The 23,756-nt window shown below is 39.3% G+C and overlaps 1 protein-coding gene across 1 annotated transcript in view; it reads left to right on the top strand.

Moving 5' to 3' along the window:
- hydin (HYDIN axonemal central pair apparatus protein) overlaps positions 1 to 23,756 on the top strand; it is an 81,376-nt gene that overhangs the window by 19,376 nt on the left and 38,244 nt on the right. Inside the window, exons 9-25 of the mRNA XM_074677638.1 lie at positions 1,888 to 2,077; positions 2,937 to 3,036; positions 5,984 to 6,102; positions 7,312 to 7,535; positions 7,651 to 7,718; positions 7,825 to 8,039; positions 8,897 to 8,997; positions 9,710 to 9,845; positions 11,778 to 11,942; positions 12,078 to 12,230; positions 14,648 to 14,886; positions 14,983 to 15,280; positions 15,390 to 15,533; positions 16,633 to 16,776; positions 18,228 to 18,320; positions 20,318 to 20,538; positions 23,410 to 23,467. Of these exons, the coding sequence (XP_074533739.1) occupies positions 1,888 to 2,077; positions 2,937 to 3,036; positions 5,984 to 6,102; positions 7,312 to 7,535; positions 7,651 to 7,718; positions 7,825 to 8,039; positions 8,897 to 8,997; positions 9,710 to 9,845; positions 11,778 to 11,942; positions 12,078 to 12,230; positions 14,648 to 14,886; positions 14,983 to 15,280; positions 15,390 to 15,533; positions 16,633 to 16,776; positions 18,228 to 18,320; positions 20,318 to 20,538; positions 23,410 to 23,467 (2,668 nt within the window). The remainder of the gene's footprint in view (positions 1 to 1,887; positions 2,078 to 2,936; positions 3,037 to 5,983; positions 6,103 to 7,311; positions 7,536 to 7,650; positions 7,719 to 7,824; positions 8,040 to 8,896; positions 8,998 to 9,709; positions 9,846 to 11,777; positions 11,943 to 12,077; positions 12,231 to 14,647; positions 14,887 to 14,982; positions 15,281 to 15,389; positions 15,534 to 16,632; positions 16,777 to 18,227; positions 18,321 to 20,317; positions 20,539 to 23,409; positions 23,468 to 23,756) is intronic.

Below are 23,756 nucleotides of genomic sequence, written 5' to 3'. Positions count from 1 at the left end.
ACAAATGCACTATGCACAATGAAACCAAATTTACAGAAATGCATTACAACTTCTCTGGGCCTGTTTCAGATGGACTGATATGAAAAATGCAAATTTCTTGAAGTCAGACACATCAAAATATACGGAAGCGTATTGCATTCACTTGAAGAAAAATAAAAAACTCAGGTTTTTCAGAGTAATTTATTCTTGGGTTTGTTTGTTGTGGTAATTAATTTTGTTTTTCTGATTAATATTTTTTTATTGTTTTTTTTTTGTTATAATTATTTTGTTTTTTTTGAGTAATTTTTTGTGGTAATTAATTTTTTTTTTCTAATTAATATTTTTTTATCGGTTTGTTTTGTTATAATTTTTTCTGTTTTTGTGAGTAATTTTTTTCCTCCTGTTTTTGGGAGTAACTTTTTTCCTGAAGTATCGAGCTACCTCGAAATCCCGCGAGAACCTCCAACCTGCTGTTTTTCGTGCTAATTTTTTCCTCCTGTTTTTAGGAGTAATTTTTTTTTCCCTGAAGTATCGAGCTTCTTCGAAATCCCGTGAGAACCTCAAACCTGCAGACGACTCCCGTGGATGTGTGGTGGCTCCTGTGTCCCGCACGGATCAGAGATCCTGTTCGGCACATATATGCCTTATCCTTAACTTTCTACCTGCTTTTCAGTGTAGAAGCAATGCATTTTTTAATGCAACATCTTCGTCTACTCCTTAAGTATTACATTGAGCAATAGACTTATATAAAATATAAGGATAAAGTCAAAAACATAATAAGAGTATCATACCCTGTGTGTGGCTAATACCTTACTTTTATTGACCCGGTACAGACCGGTAGTAAATTAGGGTTAAGGCATACCCTATGTGCGGGACACAGGAGCCACCACACATCCACGGGAGTGTCTGCAAGTTGGAGGTTCTCACGGGATTTCGAAGTAGCTCGATACTTCAGGAAAAAAATTACTCCTAAAAACAGGAGGAAAAAATTACCACGAAAAACAGAAAAAATTATTAAAAAAAACAAACTAATAAAAAGATATTAATCAGAAAAACAAAATTAATTACCACAAAAAAATTACTCATAAAAACAGAAAAAAATTATAACAAAAAACAAACCAATAAAAAAATATTAATCAGAAAAATAAAATTAATTACCACAAAAAACAAACCGAAGAATAAATCACTCTGAAAAACCCAAGTTGTTTTTTTTTTCTTCAAGTGAATGCAATAAGCATCCTTAAAAATATGACGTTTTCAAAATTCTTAATCATGGATGTTACACCTTTCCTCAGAGGAGAGGGGAGGGACTACTACCACCCCACTTCTAAAGCCATCAGTGATAGTCTAAGGATGCATAGATACCTATGGTATGGATAGCTTACACACATGGGAGGGCATCATAGATGCTGAACAATTTGAACAGGTTTTAGAGTGACATATACGGACAACGCCTTTTCAGAGAACATCTTGCATTAAGCAGCAACGTCGTTCCCTCTGGAATTATTGAAGCAGTAGAAGGGTCTGGGTGCTGAACTGGGCTGCCTGCAGTGCCAAATTGATACCCATTAGAAACATTTGTTGCTGCAATGAAAAGAAATAACAAATGATACAACAGTGTATGACACTAAACAATGTGCGGGAATGTGGTTTGACCAAATTTCTTTAAAAATTGTTGGCTGTACAAGCTTTCTGTCATTCTACTGAGGCAAAATCATGTTGCAAGTGAAGTTACCTTCTGTGCTGTTTTTTCTTTACTACAGGATGTGTGGCCAGAAATAGCTCAGGTGTCCATCACTTTCTTTTCTGTCAGTAACTCTTTGTTCTTCCCTATTCCTCTTCTCTCTGTGTCCCTTCTCATTTCCCTTTTTTTCCTTTCACCTTCCCTCCCTTTGTTCTTTTCTCCAGGGGCAGCTCAGTGCTTCAGCACAGGGAGGAGAAGGCGGAGAAGGAGCGATTACTTTATCAGTGTGAGTCCGATCCCACAGCGGTCCATCATCTCCCGCTGCTGTCCAGAGCCTTGCAGGAACACAGAAGCCAGGCTGTGAAGGACCACCTCCTGACCCTCTCAAATAGCTGCATAACTGTGGAGCCAGCGGTGTGTCTATGTTACCCTCTCCCTCTGACTCAATCATGTGTTTAACTAGCTATCCTCTCATTTGTTTCCTTTTTCTCTCAGTTAGGTGTAGTATCTCACAAGGTTATGTCTCATTAATTTAATACTGTCATTAAAGCCAGATTCAGTAGATTATCAAAGGGCTTCTAAGTGAACAGGACATTTGGTTTGAAGAAGACTTTTCTCTACATGCTATGAAGACAGAAATGACAATCCAAAGTTGATCCTCCCGGGGAGATTTGATCCGTGTTTAGACCCGTCTCATAGAGTTAGGATTCAGCCTCAGATTCTCAAACACATGCAGTGAGACTCCTCAATGACAGGAGGGTCAGGGACCGAGCCCTTCTCTGCCCGGGGACCCTCAGGTAGCCTGACCTGTTCTGACACCCCTTCCCTTTTACCTGCCAGTGTCTCCTCTGCTTAGCTCAGCTGTGTTCCTGGCTAAAGAGAGGCGAATAACAGAGGCACGGAGGAGGGTGGGTGGGTGGAGAAGTGGGGGAGCAGGACAAGAGAGAGAAATTGCAGGAGAAAGAGCAAACTGTTTGTAGGCTGGACACAACTTTAGAAGATATTTGAGAGAGAAAATTCAGCAGTTTAAGCACACATTCTCCCACTCACTGACCTGTGATGCATGAAAATCACATTTGTTTTATTTTTTAGTGGGTTTAGGAGACATTTAAGACAGTTTTCTACTGAATGTCAGTCAACTTATGTCATGAACTCACAAACATCTTTTTCCTCTGTGTGAGAAAGTGTGCATCAACAGTTCGAGTGCATAACCCCTTTATATTCTTTAAATGAAATAACTATTTACTTTTAATTTTGTCTTCACATGACTCAGGAGGGTGAAATATGGCCCGGTATGACGGCACAGTTCACCATCGTCTTCAAGCCAGAGGAGGCCAAACTGTACCAACAAACCATTTATTGTGATGTTGCAGGTGAGCACACACCAGGATTGAGCAGGACTATCAGAAACATAGCATCACATGTAATTTACAAGATATGAGAGTTATCAAAAACTATGTGAACACTTTGCTTAAGACCTGAGTCTGATTCTAACATCTGGTGGTCAGAGATCATTTTTGCGGGAGCAGTGTCAGTGTTTTGGTCAACGTTCTGATCACAATTGCGTGGATAGAATTAAGATGGAAGGAGGTTGGCAACTAGTGTCTCCACATTCATTGAGTTGATCACCATGTCATAGGTTAAGATCATCATAAATGTGCTGATGCTTCACTTTTTAACACCATTTAGTAGGGATGCACGATATTGGATTTTTGCCGATATCCGATATGCCGATATATCAAAACCCCTTTTGGCCGATACCGATACCGATAATCACAAGTTTGTTTGTTTTTTTCACTGTAAAGAAAGCTAAGTCTATCCTGAACTGGAATTTATATGTTACTCTTATTGTGACGGTCTTATTTGTTTAAGAAACACACATAAAACAAGACAAAAAACATTTGATTTTACCATAAATAAGAAATGTATTATTTTTTCATAGACATTCAGTATTGAAATACAGAAAAATAATTTCTTTAGATCACATGAACTTTAAATGTACAATGCATTTTTAAACATAACCAAGTTGCATTTGATTATTTTAGAGCTACTGTAACAACCTGGTGACAGACACAGCGCTCTGCAGTGCAAATAAATGAAGTGCTACATTTTATTTAAGGAGCTTATTTTTCAGATGGAAAATAACAATAATCCTAACTGAATAGCACCTTATCGGCTGTGCATATCGGCAGAAATTTTCATATCTGCCAATACCGATAAACAGGTTTTCAAGCTTTTATCAGCCGATACCGATATTGTGCCGATAATATCGTGCATCCCTACCATTTAGCATGTAGTGTTTTCACTTTGCTAACTATTAGTTCTGGAAAACTTAACATCTGTCTAACCACCTACTTTGATAACTGTAATGCAAACTTTTATATCCAAGGTGTAATAATGCAGTGTAGATCCTGAAGGAGAGATAGGAAACCCTTTTCAAAACCCTTTGAGACTTTGACACACCTAATTACTTAAAAGCTTGAAATAGAACTTGAAGAATGTCGCTTTCTTGTATCTCAAAAACAATATGAGATAGTTTATTAGATACAAGCTTTATGACACAACTAAACATAGGAAGAAACTTTTTGAGCACTGCCTCATTTTTATTTTTGTTTTTATCCAAAGCCAAGTTTTTTTAGTATTCATTTTTAAAAATTACAGTCTTGTTAATTTTATGTCTTACACGCTTAGGCAGAAACATTATTTTCTGTAATGGAATAGAACGAAAAAACATTAATGGTCAATCTGACATTGAATAAGACACAGGTCTGCATGGCTAAATCTCATAAAGTTCAGTTTCATTTCTTTCCTTTTTAACTCACATTTGTAGTATGTAGGTATTACATATTTCTTCCCCCAATCTTTTGTCAGTCAAAACAAAAACAGCAACAAAAACAATCAAAAATGCACAAGGATCAATTCAAGATGTAAAATTTGACTCCTCAGCTTCTCATTTGGTTGTAGTGTAACAGCTACATGACAAGGCAAGGTTTTTGGTTCAACTTTGGTTTGATGAGGTTTACTGTTTCTCCAGTTTCTACAGTTCCTACGGACACTTCACACTTTGACTATGGCTTAGTGGCAGAGTTGTTGGTTCCTTGAACTCAAATTCCAACTCCTGCAGTCACATACCAAATTATCCTTGGGCAAGATACTGAACCCTTAACAGCTCTCACTGTGGTCAGTGATGTGTTGATGTGTGTAAGTAAGTGTAAATAAGTTGATACTGATGTCAGTGTATGAATGAAGTGTGAACAGGTGACTATGAGTAGCAGTGCAAAAGCGCTTTGAGTGAGCGAGTGAGTGGAAATAAGAAAAGAAAAAAAAAAGAAAAAGACCATGAAGTAAATCATATATAGTCCATTTCTCAATTTACTTTACACAGCTCATGTCTTAAACCAAAAAACTCTTCAGATGCACAGGATAACTCTTCTGTTGTGTGTCCTCCAATGGTTGAAATTGATTGTCTGACCACTTCAAGCACGTTGCACACTTCAGCTGTAAAATGATGGCTTTGACTTTTCTTCACAGAACCTCCTCCCCCCAGCGGGTTGTTGTAGACAGACATGTCAGGGTAGCGAGCCGTGTCAGTCTGTTTGTTTACTGTCAGAGGACAGCAGCTCCTCTCAACAAAATCTCTTTATTGTTTCTGTCTTCTTCAGTGTGTGATATCCACAATCAGAACAGTTGAACCTCTAAATCTGCCTAAATGTTTAACCACTCCACGACTCATTGCTACTTGATCTCATTTTCATATTAGACGATGCAGTCATGAGGCTTCAGTACATTCATTGCATCCTGTTGGTAGTTAAAGGTTGTTTGGAAATTTGCATGTGGCTGTCACGTGTGTTGTCTGAGCCGAAGGCCAGATTTACATTAATTTTCATGTTTTCTAAAGCAGGTGATAACCTGACCAGCCGAGTTCAATGACAGCAGCACTGCAGACTACTGTACCCCAAGTCCTCACTTTGCAAAAAGCTTCAAAAGCTTACTAAGCAAAACTGAAGGAAAGACCTTGCATGCCCTTTAAAAACTTCACAGACAGACATCTATAGAGGCTGCAGCAAAGAAAATGTTTGGCAACTATTTGGACATTTTGGATTTTGATTTGTTTTGATGTAGCACTTTTAACTAACATAAAAGCACATTTTCTTCTGAATACATGATAAATCTTCCATGAGGTCAGTACCATGTGAGAAATCACTTCCTCTGACTTGGACATTTCTCCTTTTTACTGACTGTTAAAGTTTTTTTCATATCTGTCAGTAACTTTGTGAAGAGTCTTTTCATGTGTATGTCTCTGTGTCTGTCTGCATTCAGGCCGTGAATCTCGCTTACCTCTGACAATAAGGGCTGAGGGGATCGGACCTCAACTCCAGCTCAACTATGACCTGATGGACATGAAAAATGTGTTCATTGGTGATAAAGACAGTTATGAGGTAAGAAAGTAGAGCACAGTGAAGTGTCCTACATGAAAAGAGACATGCTGGTTAGCTCAGTGTTTCAGACTTCTGAATGAAGTATGAAGCTTGTGTGTGACATTCTCTCTTTCCATTTTTAACCAGTTCATGTGGTCTCAGGCTGTTACTTCTGCAGAAAAATATCTAGTCTAGAAATGATAAAACAAAGTGAGAGAACTGTTCCTCTTGACTTTTATTGAGAGTTTGAAAATCTAGTGTAGATGTGCAATTAGCAGTTCAATGACTGTGCTCCCTCTGTAGGGCTTATGATACTGAATAGTATGTAATACCTCCAGGTTTTAACTCTGTTTGTATATTATAAAAGTCAATATTACTTTGCAAATTTGAGAAAAAAATGTATTTCATATCCTTTCGCAAATCACTTTTTAAAATCAAGTAAAACAGAATTTACCTTTAAATTTTACCAGTAGAAATAATTGAGTGAACTGTGGTCAAGATTGTTTTCATCATCCTCCTTGTATGTTCATTCCTGGAAAAGAGTTGATCATTGAAGATAGACATTCAGACTTATCAAACTCTAATGTCACACTTCACAGATTGTATAATCATTCTCAGTGGCTTTGTGTGTATAACATGAGACAAAATTGCATATTTAATGCATTTAATGCATCAAACACGCACACAGTTCTGTATTAGTTTAAAGGGTTTATTAGAATCTTCCGGTGTCACTCAATAACACAACTGTATTTAAAAGTTTGTTATCAACAATAGTTCCTCTTAACACAACTTAAATCATGTAAAAACTGAGATGCTGGCTCCACAAGGAAATAATTTAACTAATGCAACTTTATTTAAAAAAAAAAAAAAATCAGCTGAAGGGGACAGTCAGCATAGCTAACACATATGAGAGCAGAGGTGCAGCGATGTGTGTGTTTTGAGGATGGAAGGGGACCAAGCTGATCAGGTTAAAGTAGTTAATGAAAGACAGCATGAGGTGAAAAATAAAGTGAAATTTAACCACAGAAAAACAACTAAAAGTATGCAGGCTGAGTGCTGCAAAAATTGATGATATGTACGATTCATTTTGACCAGTTAATCACTGAGCCTGTAATTACTCAGATTAATGTTTTTAATCACCTGACAGCACAGGTTACTTCACATTATTCAACGATTGATGGTGGGAGGGAGATTTGGGCGATTAATCTGAGGCTCATTCTCTTTTTCCAGGTACTGATGTCGAACACAGGACTGACTGAAGCCCCTTTCAGGTTGTCAAGCCCAGACACAACTTTTGGACGCTGTTTCTCCTTCAGTCCTGATGAAGGTGTTGTTCCCCCTGGGGCCAGCCAGATTGTGACAGTGACCTTCCACAGTCGCATCTTGGGGACTTTTTCTGAGGACTTGCTTTTAACTGTCACAGGACAGCCTCAACCACTTACTTTAACCTTCAGGTGATATTTGGGGATGAATCTGTCTTAAATTGTCAAAGACCATTCAGCTATATAATCAGCTATATTTCCTCGAGTTGCTGCTATTGCTCATGTCTTTGTCATGTCTGTCTTTCAGGGGTTGTGTCATTGGTCCTACATTCCATTTCAATAGTTCAGAGCTTAATTTTGGAGACGTGGCCTTTGGTGCGATACTATTCAACTCTTGTGTTGTTTTTAAGATGGTCAAATACCTTACAACATTCAGATGAAGTGCCCCTACTTCACTCAACTCCTTCCTTTACCTCTCTAGGCTTCCCACAAACTTTGGTTTGTACCCTCTTCAACACCTCCTTTGTGCCCATGAACTTTACCCTGCGTGTCCTGGGAGATGGATCAGGCTCTCCAAGTGTGACTTGTTCAAACTGGCAAGGCAGCACCGCTAAAGACCTGCGTGCACGTCCTGCAGAGTTCACCATCAGCCCTGCAGCAGGGTCTGTGCGTGCTATGTCAAATACCACCATTAAGGTACAGTTAAATAAGGAATGAAAGGAAGCCTAATTAAACTGATTTTGATGCTATACTTTGTATCTTAGTCTAGATCTGTTTGGACAACCTGTCAATCATCAAGGTTAGTCATAGAAAGCCATTCTTGAAAAGGCTGGATGTTCACAGTTGTCCAGACAAGTAGCAATGAAAAGTTAGCAGGAAGGGAAAAGTGTGATGGAAGTAGGTCCCTTGTAAGGACTGTCAAAATCAGTTGATCCAGATACTTGAGCGATCTTTACAAGCAGTGGATTCAAGCTGGTGTCAGTGTATCAAGAGCTACTATGAATATGCCCTCAGGAAAGGCTACAGCTAACATATTCTTAGGGTCAAGCTACTTCTGAAAAAGTGACACAGTCAGAGCCATGACTCACCAGAACAATGCAGCAAATTGTGGTGAAGGAGCCTCAACTAAGTATTTTGAGTGTAAATCAAAAAAAATCTTAGAAGTTGTTCATTTTGTTCAGTAGCAATTAAAAAAGACAAAGGTCTTGAACTGTTTAGTTTCAATTTCATAAGTATAAACATATCTAAGAGTTAAAATTTTTAATTAATAAGTTTTTTTTTTTAACTTAAATAAGTTTTACTTGTACTGTCTCAAACATTTTATTGGGCACAGGCATGTACCATGCAATGCTGATATGACTGTTTGTAGACTTACTTTCTGAATGATTACAAACAGTTACAAAATATGCCAAACTTCCTCAAATGTAGACTACATTTTTCTTTTTTGACCAACTTTTTGCTCTTATTATCTTCTTTCAGAGGACTAATACTCTGTGATCTAACCCTCACTGGGCAAACAGCTGTTGACATAAAGAATTTGTGTTGTACCACAGTTGACGCTGTGCTCTAACACAGTGAAGAAATACAGACTGGCGCTGGTGGTGGATGTAGAAGGTGTTGGTGAGGAGATCATGACTCTACCCATCACTGCAAGGTAGGACACAGAAATGTCAACATGCTCTTACTTTTTAATGTGCACACAAACTTAACTTATAGAAAAGTTAAAGCTGTTCCAGGCTCTTTTTCAAGGTACATTGAGTACAGTGAGACCATGCACACTGAGGCCATAAACTGATAATAATGTCCTGAATTTGTGTCCTGGATACGCTTTATAACCGTCTTTTATGTTTCTAAGATGAATCATAATCTCCTTTTCCTAATCTAGTGTCAAACTTAAAAGCAGGTCCTGATGTAGGATGTGTAACAACTCTAAGACTCTGAACTCAGAGAGGTTTTTCTTCTTTTCACAAACTATATTTTTTGCCAGTAAAGGTTTTTTTTTCTGGCAATAACTTCTCCAGTGCAAACAGCTGACGATGTGATGCTTTGACAAGCCTTGAATGTGGGCTATTGAACTTCCATACAGGTGTCGACAAATCAGTGGAGTATGTGTTAAATATTCAGAACCTAATTTGCATAATAATGCATTCGACTGTCACCTGCACCATCACTCAGAATGGAGCAATGGTATCTGACTTCCTCACGGCAATCACAGTCATTGTAAATTTATGAATCAGCTCTAATTAATAGGCTGTGGTTTTGGCATGAAGTAATGCAATTACTGCTGTTATTCACAAATGAGCCTAAGATCCTTTCTTCTCCTTTGCCCTCTCTAACTGTCACTCCCCTCGTCTCTCTGTTTATAGATGTGTTGTCCCTGAAATTACGCTGGAAACTCACACACTGGACTTTCAAAGGTGTTTCTTGAATCTCATCTATGAACAGCAAGTGCGATTGACCAACAACAGCTCTCTGCCTGCCTGCTATGGCGTGCTTGACCAGGTTGAGTAGATCACTGCCATTAATAATTTACACATGTGTGCATATACTGGAAGTGGCAGGTTTCTCATAGCAAGGTGATATCAACAAGCACAAAAGATGTCAAAGCTGACAGGCATGCATAACTGACATGCATAATTTAAATAACTGGCTGATTTCCAAGTCAGTACAGCATATACAATCGGTAGAGGTGAGCAAAATTACCACAATGTTATTTCTCAAAGAAAAAAAGCAGGCATATTCGTTAGTCACATTTGTTTTCTTGCTGGTAAGGTAAAAAGATAGATCAAAAATTCAGGTCCTCTTCTTACAAAACCAAAGCAACTGTAAGTAAACAGCCTTACATTAGAACAGGAGCTTGTGATCTTGGCTCTATCTAAAGGCAATAATCTAATCTAGAGGTACCTTAAGCTAAATCCTGATCTTTACCTAAAAACACAAACCCTAAATTCTCAGACTAAATGAATGACAGGTGTGCAGTGTGTGTATGTCTCAGTCCATGGCAACTTAAAATATTGTAAATGATGACAAAAAGGGCACACTGCAAGGTATCAAATTTGTCCAGAAAGCAAACATAAATAAGGTGTTTGAGAAAGGTTACATCAGGGGTTTTATTATAAGTCTAGCATTACAGTTAAAACATTTGAGTAGTCTTAAAATCCACGCTTACCAATCCTGTGCAAATATTCACCTGAAGAATATTAAAAACAATTTCATAATACTACCTCTGCAGTGATTATCAACATGTTGTCCTCAACATGATTTTATTTGTTCTTAAGAGCCACGCTGGCTTGGTTTAAAATGTTATACAAACTTCATTGAACACTTTCTGGGAGTCACGTTGAATATACAGTTGAGGGGGATGAGACAGTACTATTTCTCTCATCACTAAGTTCACAATGAACTCTGACCAAATCTTACAGGGAAGTTTGCTGATATGCAGATTCAGGAACAGTGCACAGTTTGGAGCTGAAAGATCTACATCAAGCAACTGACAGATCCACAGGGGGTCAGCCCTTAACCCTTGCCTTAAGGTCAAGGTGCCTTGAAGTCTGTGTGTCTGAATATGCAAAGATTAGGATTTGCAAATGTCTGCCTATGCCAGCCCCTCTAAAATTCACTAATGTGCAATTTGAGTTAAATGCTTTATGTCCTTTATTGCACTAAAGACACATAATCATTATCTGGTATGATCAAGTAAGACAAAGTTCTAATGCTTTATTAAAACTTTCAAAATGCATTTTTTTTTCCATTTAGCAAGAATTTTAGAGTCCATGACTTTTTACAAGAAGTACCTCAGGGAGGGATTTTTCATTCACTGGGTAATATGAAACCTATGTGACTGTATTAGCACCTGGTGAATGCTGTAGACAAACTCCACAGGTTACTACATCACTCTGTGTTATTAGGGATGGGAACCAAATTAGGTACTTTTATAGGTACTGACCAAATTCTGTCAAAAGTACCGGGTACCGATTCATGTAAAATCAAAAAGTACTATGTTAAGGTACCCAAATGCATCCTTGTGACTGTGAGGGAGTGAAAGAGAAGGTGATTTTCCATGCTGGACATGAACATCTTGATATTGCATCTGCACAGACAGTATTGCAGTTATGATCTTTTTGTCTTACACAATGGATGAAAGGAAATAACTAATACAAGAGTTTTAATGAATACAGTTGGGTGTAAACATCACTAAATATTTTAAGACTTTTTAAAAATTTCTTTAAGGCAAGTAACATATTTAGGCTCAAAAGAATTAGATCCTGGATTAGATGCTCCCCAAAATGATAGAAAAGAACTCAAACCAGTGTACTGGCCAGCTGACATGTTTTACTGGGTTGTGTTTAGTGTGAAGCTGTGAAGTGTAAGAATCTGTATTCATGTGTGCCCGTATGTTAAGACGTCTTTCCTCGTCTGTGTCACATGATGCAGGAATATGAAGAGAGTCCATCACTAGTTTTTGGAAGCTCATCACCCCGAGGTGTTATTCTTCCCAATCGTTCAAAAGAGGTTCCTGTGTTCCTGCTGGCTAAGGCTGTTGGACGACTGCATCACACTCTACGCATTGCAGTGTTTGGCAGCACCAAGCCTCCAGTGGTCAGTTGAAATCTGTCTGTATAATGTATTTATAGGTTATAGACTTAAAAGTGAGTCTAATCGCTGACAAACCAGGAAGGTGTTTCCTCTAAATTCATTAAAAAAAAACTTAAACCTTCATTTTCTGTTTTTCAGATGGTGTCCTTGTCATGTATTGGACAGGGACCGGTAGTCCATGTTCAGAACCCACGGTTGGACTATGGGACTGTGCCGGTTCTGACAGACATTACTAGAACACTGCACCTGTCAAACCAGGCTCCAATATCAGCCCGCTTCACTGCAAGAGTGGTAAAAAACCCCCACACATTTAACAAACCTATGAGCACACACCCCAAACAGGTGTCAAGCAAGTGTGCATGTGCTAAGTACATTAGAGGACATATGAGCACAATTACATTCTAACTTTACATTCATTGTACATCTAGTGATGTTGATTTAAGTTTTAAAGCATACAGTGTTACTATTTGTTTTATTTTGAAACTTTTAGAATACTTAAACAGACTTTTTAATGGGATTGATACATACCTTTACAGCCATCAACCCATTTGGTGACTAATTTATGAGCGAACCTGTCTGGCTCTCCCAGCTGCTCTGAATCTGATACCATAATTAATTTATTCCAGGGTAATTGATGACTTAATTTAACTTAATTTAGTTAAAACTTTTAGAGTGAACTTCAACTGTTCTCATTTTTGACTGACAATAGATTATTGGTTTCAGTCTCTTTTTCTATAATTGGCATTTCAACCCCTCACAATGATTCACTTTTCAAGAAAATTGATTCTGTACACTTTCTTTTCAACCGGGACTTTGAACAGTAACAGGCACACCTGGGTTGTGTGCCAAAAACTTGGTTGATTTCATTTCTTCTTTTTTCGGTGTACACCGCCTCATCAGCGATGCCTAATGGCCATGCGTGCATAAACTTGTGACTTGTCCGCTCCCCAGTACTTCCTTGGCCTCTGTAGACATGACTATTCTCACACACTAATTCAAGCACGCACGCACAAACAGGCAACCCCGCTGTAACTGCAGTTGGATGACCCTGTCCTCTCCTCTAAGGCATGTGTTGAGGGAAGGAGTTTCCCTGCTGCACTCTCAAGCACCAATCGATGCAGATTCTCCTGGAATTACATTACATTTCGCTCAATAGGCTGGCAGGGAGCCACACAAATAGACCCTATCACTGAATATTGCAGGGATATTGTGGAAGCTTTGCACACTTGCATTTTTTCTCTGAATGTGATTAGTCAAAAATAGCTTGTGTAGCATTGAAACACACTGCAAGTCATCATGCAAGCAGACACATGAGACATATAAGATTCATGTTACAATCTATTGATTGGGCTGTGCTGTGTAGTAACTGACAGGAGCACTGCCTGCAGTAGTGAATGCAGCACTAATGCAGGATGTGTGCAGTTTGATGTACTGTTGATAACTGAACGGTGTACCACACTGATTTGGATTCTAAACCCTTCTCGACCTGTGCTGCATTCAAAAGTAATCAATGCTCATCAAGCAGTAGGATGCAGCAGGTTTGATGTGATTATTAAGATTCTAGTTGTCTTGCATCTCTCTCTGAGGAGTCAACCTTTCTGATCCTTCTCCTCCTCTGGCCCCACCCACCTCTTTACCATGATCACCCTTGTATCGACCTACTCCAAGTGTGCTTTCAGGAGATCCTTAACCCCTAAATACAAACGCTGAAAAAATGCTCCCAGAGACACAGATTGGTCAAGTGATGCCTGTGGTGTTTAGCATTTTCTCCCTTTTACCTTTGTCTGTGGAATTTTCGTTTAGAGCAGAGGCATGAAAGCGAAACATTATACTTTATTCATCCAGAATCAATTTAGCCCAGCCTCTACTTTTCAGTTTAACAACAGAGATGTCACTTGCAGTGTATGTGTAAAGACTTCTCTCTTCATCGATCAGCAATCTCCTATGTTGTTCCATAGGCAGAGGAGTCACTCAGGCTTCACTGCATCTGTAGGAAGCTCATTCTCAAAATCCCAATTATAGGTTTATGTTCTGGCTATCCTTCAGCAGAGATGCTTTATAGAACATTGATTGTGATCCCAACCACTGCTTGGTCAGAGATATATACAGTAGAGTGAGCACAGTGAAGAGCTTTGTGTGAGGACTGGAGATGAGCATTAGATTTACATCTCTTTTCTCATTACACTGGACTTCATTCAAACAAATGCAGTCAAACAATCCATAGAGCTGTTGAACGGAATGAATACAGAGTGTTAAACAGTCTTCTTTTTAAGAGTTGAAACGTGAGACATTTCATGTTTGAGAATCATACAAATCTTTGGACTTTAGTTAGTAATGCTGCGTTAATCTTCATCCGTTATTATAATTATATTCTGTTTTACTAGTGTCAGACGGGGAGCCACTCCCCTGCTCATACATCTAGGATCTTGTTCTGCACAGAGCTGCTAATGTAATTGTACTGCTATTTGAGATACACATCATTCTTTCCATGTCCATCCATAGCTGCAGTCTCAGAGGCATGTGCAGCACAGTTAGGGGAAAGTGCCTCCACAAGAGAAATGTTTCCATGCATCACATTTCAGACAAGCTCCAAGCTGCTGTAACCGTTATACACCACTGCAAAGGCAAAGACAGCGATAGCATGTTTGAAAGAGTGCTCACTGGGTGAGGACAATGAAGGAACTCAGGCTGTGCTTCTGTCTCCACAGTGTCATAAAAAGCCATTTTGGCATGTTGAGCCCAGTGAGGGGGAGGTGCCACCGGAGAGCCAGCTGGAGCTCAAGGTAGTAGCTCACCTTAAGGACACCCTTCTTTTCCAGGCCAGGCTGGAGGTATCCATCCAAGACAGCCAAACACTCCACATCCCTCTGTCTGCTACAGGCACTGGAACCACAATTATCAGTGATAAGCCTTTAGCACCCCGCCTTGAGCTGGGCTCTTACTTAAGGTGAGATAAAGAAGGCCCCAGTCATGAGTCAGGTTTTGATGTAGCGCTGAACCAACAGTGCCTTGAATTCCTGCTGTTCTCTTCTTGCCCTGTCAGCCATGAGACATGCCAGTACCACTTTAAACTGACCAACCAAGGCCAGCGAGTACACAGACTATACTGGAGCACAGATGGTTTCCAACCCTCACCAAAAACTCACAAAGGAGGAAACTTGTCTAGCCGAACCATCCTGCCTCCAATATCTACTCCTGCAAAAAGAAACACCTTGGGCCTCACATCTTTGCTCTCCTCTAGCAGAGAGCAGCCGGTGTTTAGCCTCAGCCCTGCTTGTGTGGAGCTTTTCCCAGGCTGCTCTGTTGACATGGTGCTGACAGGATCATCTGGCTCCCCCAAGGTGAGACTGGTCGCAAAAACAAAGACGAAGAAAACCAGGATATTCTAAACACAGCTAGTATGTGTTCATCTGATGAAATACACACTATTGCTCTACACTAACTTACCAGGATGTGAGGGAGCGGTTGATGTGCCGTGGCATTGTGGGTCAGCAGGGCTGTAAAGAGCACATTATGTCAGTAGATGTCACCTGTCGCTTTGTGGCTCCAGTGCTCAGCTTTTCCACCAAACAGCTGGACTTCTACATTCAGAAGGTGGGTTATGGATCTTACTTCATACTAAGGTTTAATGTAGTTCATCACTCCAAACATACATACATACGATGTAATCTAATGAGCATGTTGACATGTTATATGCCAGATGTCCTTTGGAGTAATGTTCGAGAGCTGTAAATGTAATTCATTTCTTTTAATGTGTCTAAGCAGCATGTGGACCTCAGTTATTGCCTTACATCTAATATTAACAGTTGCTTACTGTCTGTTCTGCATGCATCAAAACACTCATGTTACAACATGTAAACAGGCCACAATCCGCCCAGGAGTGTGCAGGAGACCAGTGATTGATGTGTTGCTGATGCTTTAGTATCAGTACATCTCATATGATGGCATATCAGGGCCACTTAAAGAAATCAAAAAAATACATTTTCGAGAAATTAGACTTGTATTTTTGAGAAATAAAGTCAAAATTTACGAGTTGCCAGCCCACAATGGACCTCGAAATTTTCAAGTTTGTAAAGTCACAAATTTATGATTTTTTTTAACTTAAAAATGGACTAGTCTGTAAAGTCGCAAATTTACGACTTTAAAGAGTAGTGAATTTCAATTTCTTATAGATTTATATATATGGCTTCAAATTTATAGGTTGTTATGAAGCTACGTACTTCATGGCAAGATTGACCAATTGCCCGCCTTATCAGATTGTACTTTTGAGCTGGACTCAGCAATAAGGAGATATTACTGGCTTCAGCCCAGTCATGGCATTATTATTAGCATTCTGAATGTGAAAAGACACTGTCACACCATGGGGATTTTTGGGAAAAAAGCAGCATGAACTTACCAATTAATGAAGTCGTAACTTTTGGAGTTTTTAAAGTCGTAAATTTGCGACTTTAAAAATTCAAAAAATCATTATTTTTTTAATCTAAAATTTATTTACTAAATTTCTTTAGTTGCCCTAATATGCTGTCGTACATCTTACACTGTTTGGACATGGTAACACAATGTTTACAGCTTTCTTAAGGTTAACATGTGCTTTATAAATTTGTCAGACTCTGCTATGTGTTAAAGAACAGCACCTTTTTGCAGCATTCTATTTCTTTACGTGTATTGTTGATTAATAATAAATTTCTTACAGGTCCCAGGAAAGAACCTGATGCCCCTGTATGAGAAACTGGTCTTGAAGAATGTGTCGTCTCTATCACTTGCCATGGAGCTCTCTCTTGAAGAACCATTCTCTTTGTGTGAGACTCCTGAAGCCCAAGGATCTGTGACCACTAAGGTATAAATAACTACATTTCAATTAATACTCATTGCTTTATGTATTATACTTTTTATCTTTTTTCTAGTTTAAGAGAAATCACTGATTTCAGTGGCACGTGGACTCTTCACCTGCAGACAGATTCTTCTTTTCAAAAATAATAATCTTACAGGATATTCTGACTAGATATGAATACCTTATTTCAAAATAAGACCAAACACAACAAACTTACAAAGTTGCCATAGATTAAAGAAGCTTTTTAGATAACTGAGTCAGTATTTTGAAGTATTTTACCTGAAGCAGTTTCCCAGTTTAACTTTAAAAACCCTTGTTTCAACAAGACAATCTTTTTTTGGAGTTAATTATTTCTCGTCTTACTTTTAAATTACAGCTTCCAGATAACGTTTGTGGTGTAAAACATTATTTTCTTCCTGAAGGATGATAACCAGATGTAAAAAGTTGCATATTTTAGTGTTAACTAAGTGTTTTTTTTAGCTATATCTTTCTCACTCTGCTATCTTTTTGTCAACTTTTTAACTACGTTGCCTTTAATTATCTGAAGAAATTATCTAAAACTCTTGATAGAGAGCACAAAACAGCTGAAACTGAAGTTTGAGGTTTGTAGTCAGGGCCTGGAACAGTTAGAGTAACAGAATCTCTTGTGGTGAATACAGAGACAGGCCTAGCCATGTTCAGCTGTCTTCTGTTTGTGACATAATTGCTGATTTAATATTTGGGATCTTGAGTCCAATTTAATAATGGACTGAATAGATGTGAATGACTTTCAGTGGCTATTAAGGGAATCTGGGATTAACCTCAGAACTGTAGTGAGTGCAGTGCTAACAAGGCTATTTGATGTGTTTAAGGGATCAGAGCAGTCTTAGCAGTTTGTTAAGACAGCAGTCAAAAACCATTTGGACCGTTAATCTGATATTAATATCAACAGTATCGTCTTTCTGTTTCTCATTTAAATATATGTTGATATAACTTAAAAATTTGTACTGTTAGAACTCTGTACCTTGCTCTTCAGATAAGTCAGATTTTACCTTTTTAAACACATCATCTAGATTCCTTGCACCCAGAGGCCCGAGTTATCATAACCACCTTTTTATTGAAGTGTAATTTCAGTTTATATCTACCCATAATAGAGATTTTTACAGCTCTGCCTCCCATGGAAAGAGTTGACTAAATGCAGGATTTGAATCACATTAAAAAGGTTTCAGGCCTCAGGCAGATTTCTGATGGAAGCTTAGGAGAAGCAGGGCTTTTTGATAAGCCTGTAGCCCAAGGCAATATTATAAAAGACCTTTCATTAACCTGTGGAAAGGGTTTTTAAAAGGGTTGTGGACTTGTGCTTTGGGAGTCATCAGATGAAACATAATGTGATGAATAAGCCTTTTTTAGCACCTTGATGATAAATGTTATTTATGTAACTTATCCTGTGCTTTACCTCCAGTATGTCCTTTTTCTAGTCCATGGTTTTAGGTGATCGAGGCCAGGCTGAGGTGTGGGTGTGCTTTAGTCCGTTTTACTGTCAGGACCGGGTGTCACAAGTTGTAGATCAGGTAATTGTAAGATATTCTGTCTGTTCTGTTCTGTGAAATCTCTCTTTTAATGATTACATTTTCAATATGTGGTCATGTTGTGTTCTAAACTGACCCTAACCAAGTTTAGGTTTTGCTGTGTGTTCACAAGACGATCACATTACAGTTACTTGTCTTTTGAAATCCTCAGCTCCTAAAGCTGCTCAAAACATTTAAGATGGAATGATCTGAGAATGAGAAATTAATGCTCATTCAGGCCCAGACTTTTGATTAGAAGTCAGGAGTGGAGTGTGTAATAATTGGAAGAGAAGTATTAAAAGCCCTGTGAGGACTTTAGACGTGATCTCCAAATAGTTTCACTTTTATATATTTGTCTGTGCGTAATCCACAACTCAAAATGAGATTTGTTTTTGCATCAAAACAGTTTTTTTACTCCATGCTATTTGTCAATATCTGTGACCGGGTTGGACTTCCCCAGGAGAACACAAATCCATTTATGGCACAAAAACTTAAAGTCCCAGTGATGACACAATACAATAGAGTAGAATAGAAAATACTTTATTTATCCCTGGGGGAAAATTCAGGAGTCACAGCAGCAATCAAGAAAACAAAAATAAGAAAGTGTATAGAAAGTGCTAAAAGGTGCATAACAAAATAGATGATGACAGCTTGTCCATCATTCTCCAGTTCAGCCAGCCTCCACCTCCACAGGGTCCAGGACTGAGCTTCAGTCTGTTCAGTCTCTGTCTCCTGGATCCTGACTGTTCACAGCAGGTGAAGTTCTTCCAATGTGGCGTTGGTGTCTGTCAGCTCCGTCACTCATGTCAGTGAAAAGTATGATGCTACTCTTCTCTCTGGTATTCCCTCTGTTGCTGGGTGAGCACGGTTAGCTTGTCCATCTTATTAGAGATAGATCTTACGTTACCAATAACGATGGATGGGAGGACAGGTGGATGTCATCACTTCTTAGCACGTCATTCTTTCCTCACCTTGTGGGGAAACATCAGGCCTTGCACCAGTTAGCATTGACATGCTACAGGCTACCAACAGCTGAGTTCACATGTAAACAATGCAGCCATGGTTACATGTAGGATCTCCAGATAAACACAGGAGAAAAAGTAGTAAAAATGTCACTGAAGCCACAAAAAGTTTGGTGTCCATGACCAACAAATGAACCATACGAAGTAATGATCCACTCCAAATGCAAAGATGATGAAAAAGAGACGAAACATTACAAGAAACGGCCAAAGAAGAGAGAGCTGCTGCAACAGACAGCCACAACCAACAGGGCGGCGCCCAGCAACCAGATCAGTTTAGCAGTAACAAGTGAGTTGATTGCAAAGCAAGATCTGGCCTTTATCTTGAAGAAAACTATTTCTTGGAAGAGCAGAAGAAAGCTCAACAGAAGAGTGACAGAGCACGGGCTAAAGCATGGGTCAGGCCGTTTGTGATAATGTTTATTCCAACCCACAGTCAGCAGTTATTCTGCAGTGGTCTGTTCAAACTTGAGAGTCTATCAATAAAATGAAAAGGGAGGTTATGTTATGTCTGCTTGGTGAGGTTGGAGTTGGTAGATGAGCATAGGATTCAGTAACATTACACATTACGGACACGTCTTAGAGCACCAGGCAATGAGGAACACTAACCAGAAAGTCTGCTCACTCTCTGGACACTAAACCACACTACAAAGTTAGTTTACAGAGTTTCAAAGTATAGTGCTATGTAGCTACAATTAAAGACATAACTTGTAAAAAGTTATTTGCTTCCCAACACACCCTGGCAAGAGTCATTTATTCATGAAGCAGAGTGATGGTGCTCATGGGAAATTGGGTCTTTATCTCCAAAAATCTCTACTGGTTCAGGTTAAAGGTGTCACTGCAAGCCATGCCAAACTGATAGGCCTCACAGAGTCTTTGAGTGAAAACATCTGTGTTGACTTACATAAACCTGCTGTTAAATTGGCATGTTTGATAACGTTCTCAGCTGCATAGACTCACTCACTTGACATTTTTATCCAGTTCCTTGAGGTACACTACCAGGGACACCCACAACAAGATGTGGTGAGGCTGCATGCTGAAGTCCACTTTCCCAACCTCCACTTCCCCTCCACCACAGTGGATTTTGGTTGTGTACTGAACTGCACAGAGACTCAGAGAGTAATCAAAGTCACCAACTGCTCCCCACTGCCCGTGTCGTACCGCTGGGCCTTCCTGGATGACCAGAAACACTGCACCATCAGGTAGGCTTTTACTGAAAAATGTCCACACACAGTCGTACCATTTGACATTACCAGCAGAGTACAGATGCAGTGCCAACCCCCACACATGTTTGCATTACATTCTGGGACCTTGGAAGCACACGTTACGGCCATTTTCACCAGACTAGTTATTGCAAGTGGCAAGAGTAGAAAAGGGGAGTGAAGGAAGTGAGGAGAGAAAGAGAGAATGGATCGCAGCCATTTATAATAAAACTGTCCATTGGGATGAGTTAGTACAGTAGCTATACATTTAACCCTCTGAATTGAAAGCTGAATCCATTCTAAATTCTCTTGAGAGGATAAATCTACTGATTGAGCACTAAACGTTATATTGTGCCTCTCTCAAGCCTTTGCTCTTGCTCCCCTCCTTTGAAATGGACCGTGAATACAAGAGTAGTGTTTCTATCTGTGGCCGTGAACCAACTAACTGCTCCCCTGATTTATCACCTCCTCCCTTCTTTTCCCTCCCCCCCTCTATCATCCATTGGTATTCCTCCTTTTTGCTCTGTCCCATATCCTTATATAAGGATTTAGCCTTGCCTATTTGTCTTTCTTCTGTTCCTCCTGCTCCCCTGCCTTTGCTGGCTCGACTATGAAATCCTAACAACCCCTTTTTTTCTCTTCCCTTACCTCCTCCATCATAGACCATGACCTCTCTTTACAATCCGTCTCATAGGCCGTCCTGCTAATTAAATGGAGACCTCACTCTGTGCTCACTCACTTTAAAGTCTTTCTTTCGCTCTCACATAACCTGCACTATCTTCCCATGTTCAGCTAATTACACTCCTATCAGTAATTACACCGCAGCCCTTGGAGAGGGGAACTTCAATAGAGCTTAGTCTTTTCTATCCATATAAGCCACAAATAGATTGAGGAATACAATACATTAAAATACTGCAACTCCTATGTCTTAAGACCTGCTGTAAGAAGGCAAAAACATATGCTTGCTTGGTCCTCTTTTTTTTTCTTCCCTGCAGCTTTATGCAATATCATGGATCAGATTGCTGGACAGCCTCTGTACTATCAAATATAACAGGGACCATCAACCTTCCATGCATGAACAAACATGTCAGTTTGAATGCATCATGGTAAAAGGCTTGAAACATGTGATCTGTTTTGAATCCTCCTGAACACTGAGATTAAGACAAAGCAACATTTGCATCCCTCATGAATAGACTCAAACTTTGAGAGTCAAGTATTTGTATCAGTTTCTCATCAAAAACAGCTCACCTAGGTAGCATGAAATAGAAAAAGTCATAAAGAGTGTCGATTTTCTCTTTAAAAATCACCTTTTTAACTGGAAAAGAGGAAGGTGACTCTTCTTGCATAAACAAATCATCTTGAAAAGCTTATTATCTAGGAGACAAGTGAAACCTGCTGTTATTGTTGGTGAATTTTAAATAGTGTTTTTTTTTTCTTTTTTTTCAATCTAAGCTCCTAGATAAAGTTCCCTTTAGAATTGCAGGTTGTTCAAGATACTGTAAATCAGTTGCAAACAAGCAAGAACATTCCTATCTTTCTACTTGACAGACATATCGGCAACCCCAGCCTCAAAATCTCTCTCAGCCTCTCCTCACACTCTCTTGTTTCCTTCAGTCTGCAGGAAGTGAGATTCTTATGGTTCAGTAGTCTTTGATGTGGAGATTTCTTGTATGAGTGAATACTGTGTAATAGTAAGAAGCAGTCACTCCTATGCTGTGTGTGAAGGAAAGAATAGATGGACAGTAGAGTGAGACAGATGTGTGAGTGCCAGATAAAGGCTATTTCTGTTTTGAGCTGAGCTCTTGCAGAGTCATCAACTGCTGTCTCACCATCTGTTCCTCTGTCCGCACCAGTGGGTTTTAAACTCCTTTCTCTTAAACCATTGTTTAAGAGCTTCTTTTTCCATAGTTGGACAAAAACTTGTATTACTTTTTCAAATTCTCCTCCGCCCAGACTGCAGAGAGACCTGAGGAAAATGACCTGCAGTTATTGGTCACCCTTTACATCTTACATCGCCTGGGCCACAAATTTATGAGCTCCCCATGGCCAGACATCAGGCCAGCTTGTACCAGAGTAAAGCAATGATGCAAAACTGAGCATGCAACAGTGCCCCCTGCTGGTTGTACTACCACTGCACACCACATATGAATAAACACTGGAAGACATGGGTGTAGAAATTTTGGGACCTCTGAATGTGAATGCTGTCTTACATGTACCCACACCCAGGAGCTATCACAGCACATACTCACTCTCTCTTACACACACAAACACACACACACACATACGCACACACTATAGCAGTAGCGTAGCTGTTGTTTGGTGATTTAATATAGAACTTGTCCAGCCAGCTTTGAGACGGCTTCACTCACTAAATCTCTTTCATTCTCTTCCATGTTTATTCAGCACTTCACTGCAATCTATCCTGACCTGTTTCCTGCTGCTTGCCTATTAAAATTCCTCTTAATTATAGAACACTCTGTTTAATTAACTTGATGGATGCACCCAGTCTGATCCCACAGGGAAGGAGAGAGTGGAACAGAGAGAGAAAATGAGACTCAGAGTTCTTCAGGGTGTGGATGCTAAAGATTTTCTTCTCCACGTGGATATTACATTGTGTGTTAATGAAATGGAAGAAGTACAGGAGATGCTGTTAAATGTTGGTTCAACTTCCACTGTACATTTGTGACTCTGCTCTCTGACTGACACAGACTTCCAAGCATCTTTATTTTGAATTTTCTGAAGTGATTGATGTGAATTTGATTACAAACATAAGATCTAAGGGCAGAAATAATCAGAAAATGCAGATAATAAGACTGATGAGGGGTGGAGTTCTTCTAACACAGCTTTTCTTCTCTTTTCTCTTCCCTTTAGCCCCATTGTTGGTGCAAATGAACAAAACAGCTCTCAGAGCCCACCTCGTGTGGAAGAGGTAGGTAAATGCATGTATCAAACTAAACAAAACACATTTTTCCTCAAATAACCAGCCTGCCAGGGGTCAACTCCTTTATGTATCTATGATATGGTTGTGGATAAGAAACTCAAGCATATCCACGAGTGCGTGTATCTAATGAGGCACAGCTACCTCAGATTCTCCTCTTATTGTCAGTGAATGTGCAGATCATCTTTTTGCAGTATCATGCTCTGCTGTTGGTGAATGCTAGGGATCTTGGACCACTTTGTTTGATTTTAAGGAAAAGTCCCTAATTCAAAGTATCTAA

This window comes from Halichoeres trimaculatus, unplaced genomic scaffold (assembly GCF_033239565.1).
Source record: "Halichoeres trimaculatus isolate MK-OKI-2021-1 unplaced genomic scaffold, fHalTri1.1 fHalTri1_scaffold_10, whole genome shotgun sequence".
NCBI classification, from domain to species: Eukaryota; Metazoa; Chordata; class Actinopteri; order Labriformes; family Labridae; genus Halichoeres; species Halichoeres trimaculatus.
The sequence above is the reverse complement of the archived record's forward strand: the minus strand, read 5'-3'. Positions and strand labels throughout refer to the sequence as shown.